Source organism: Myotis davidii, unplaced genomic scaffold (genome assembly GCF_000327345.1).
Source record: "Myotis davidii unplaced genomic scaffold, ASM32734v1 scaffold566, whole genome shotgun sequence".
Lineage (NCBI taxonomy): Eukaryota > Metazoa > Chordata > Mammalia > Chiroptera > Vespertilionidae > Myotis > Myotis davidii.
The window spans coordinates 721,939-723,218 of NW_006296617.1; the positions used below are offsets into that span (position 1 = coordinate 721,939).

The 1,280-nt window shown below is 60.4% G+C and overlaps 1 protein-coding gene across 1 annotated transcript in view; it reads right to left on the reverse strand.

The window, feature by feature from the left end:
* ZC3H4 (zinc finger CCCH-type containing 4) overlaps nucleotides 1-1,280 on the reverse strand; it is a 36,899-nt gene that overhangs the window by 7,640 nt on the left and 27,979 nt on the right. The window contains exons 12-13 of the mRNA XM_006772041.2: nucleotides 1,116-1,276; nucleotides 440-783 (exon numbers count right to left, since the gene is read on the reverse strand). Coding sequence (XP_006772104.1) covers nucleotides 440-783; nucleotides 1,116-1,276 — 505 coding nt within the window. The remainder of the gene's footprint in view (nucleotides 1-439; nucleotides 784-1,115; nucleotides 1,277-1,280) is intronic.

The following is a 1,280-nucleotide window of genomic DNA, read 5'->3' on the forward strand; positions in this document are numbered from 1 at the left end:
CATTGCCAATGTGTGTTGTTATTTTAATAGGAAGGAAGGAGAGAAGGAAGGACGGTCAGACGTGGGGACAGAACAAGCAGAGCCACGAGGCGGACGCTGGCGGCCCCGACCCAAGAAGCGCCTGGAGGGAGGCTGTCTGGTGAGGCCACCTCAGCCCCTCAGCCCCACCCCTCCCACCCCTACCCCTCGATGTTCCCGTGTGCCCGATTCCAGGAGCACCAAGCAAAATGCCCGAGAGGCTAAACTGCAGTGACAATAACCATAATATTCCTTCAGCCTCACAGGGTAGTGACTCTCACGAAAACATTCAACCACTCATGGGACAGAGATGGAGTTGGATTCATGCTTGCAGAGGCTGGGAGAAGAGAGATCGAATTTTCCTGACTATGTTCCACGGTGTAAGCCCAGCAACCCCACCGGGCCCACAGGCCCTGCCTACCTGCGTCCCCCATGAGTCCCGGCTCCATCTCCATGCCTTCCTGCTGCTGGTAAAAGTTCTCATAGAAGTTCTGGGCTGGTGGGATGGGGGGCATCATTCCAGAATGTGGGGAGTCTCCAGGGCCATAAGGCATCATTGGGGGGCCACCAGGTCCCATGGGCGGGCCAGGGTTCATGCCAGGGCCCATCGGCATGTCGGGGTGCATGTCGGGGTGCATGTCAGGATGCATGTCCGGGTGCATGTCGGGGTGCATGTCGGGATGCATTGGGCCCCCCATTGGCCCCGGGGGTCCCATATTGGGCCCAGGGCCCATCGGCCCGGGGGGTCCTCCAGGTCCCGGGAACCTAGGAGAAGGAGGAAATGGTGTCTATGAGAGGGGTTCGGAGAAGCGGGGGGGTCACACCCCTGAGGAGGTGTGGAGGCCTCCACACGGTGCGCAGTGGATGGCTCTAGACTAGGGTTGCCAAGTGGTGGTCCGTGGACCACTGGTGGTCCGGGAGGTACTAAAGGTTGGTGACCGCTGGTTTAAGGAAACCTTTGGAGCAGCGGTCGTGGACCACTGGTGGTCTGTGAGGTCCGAAAGGTTGGTGACCACTGCTCTAGACCAGGCCTCCAATCGTTTTGGAGGCAGCAAGCTGCCCTGACCAGGCTCACAGTGACAGGTCCCGGCACTCACCTCACACCCAGCTTCTCAGCCAACTGTCCTGTGGGCCGTACCACGATCTCAAACAAGGAGGGGATCTTCTTGTTGTACAAGTCCTGCTGCTGCTGCAGCTGCTGGGGGGACAGCGGCTCGTGCACTGGCATGGGCATCTGCGGGGGCCCGGGGGGCGGAGGAGGA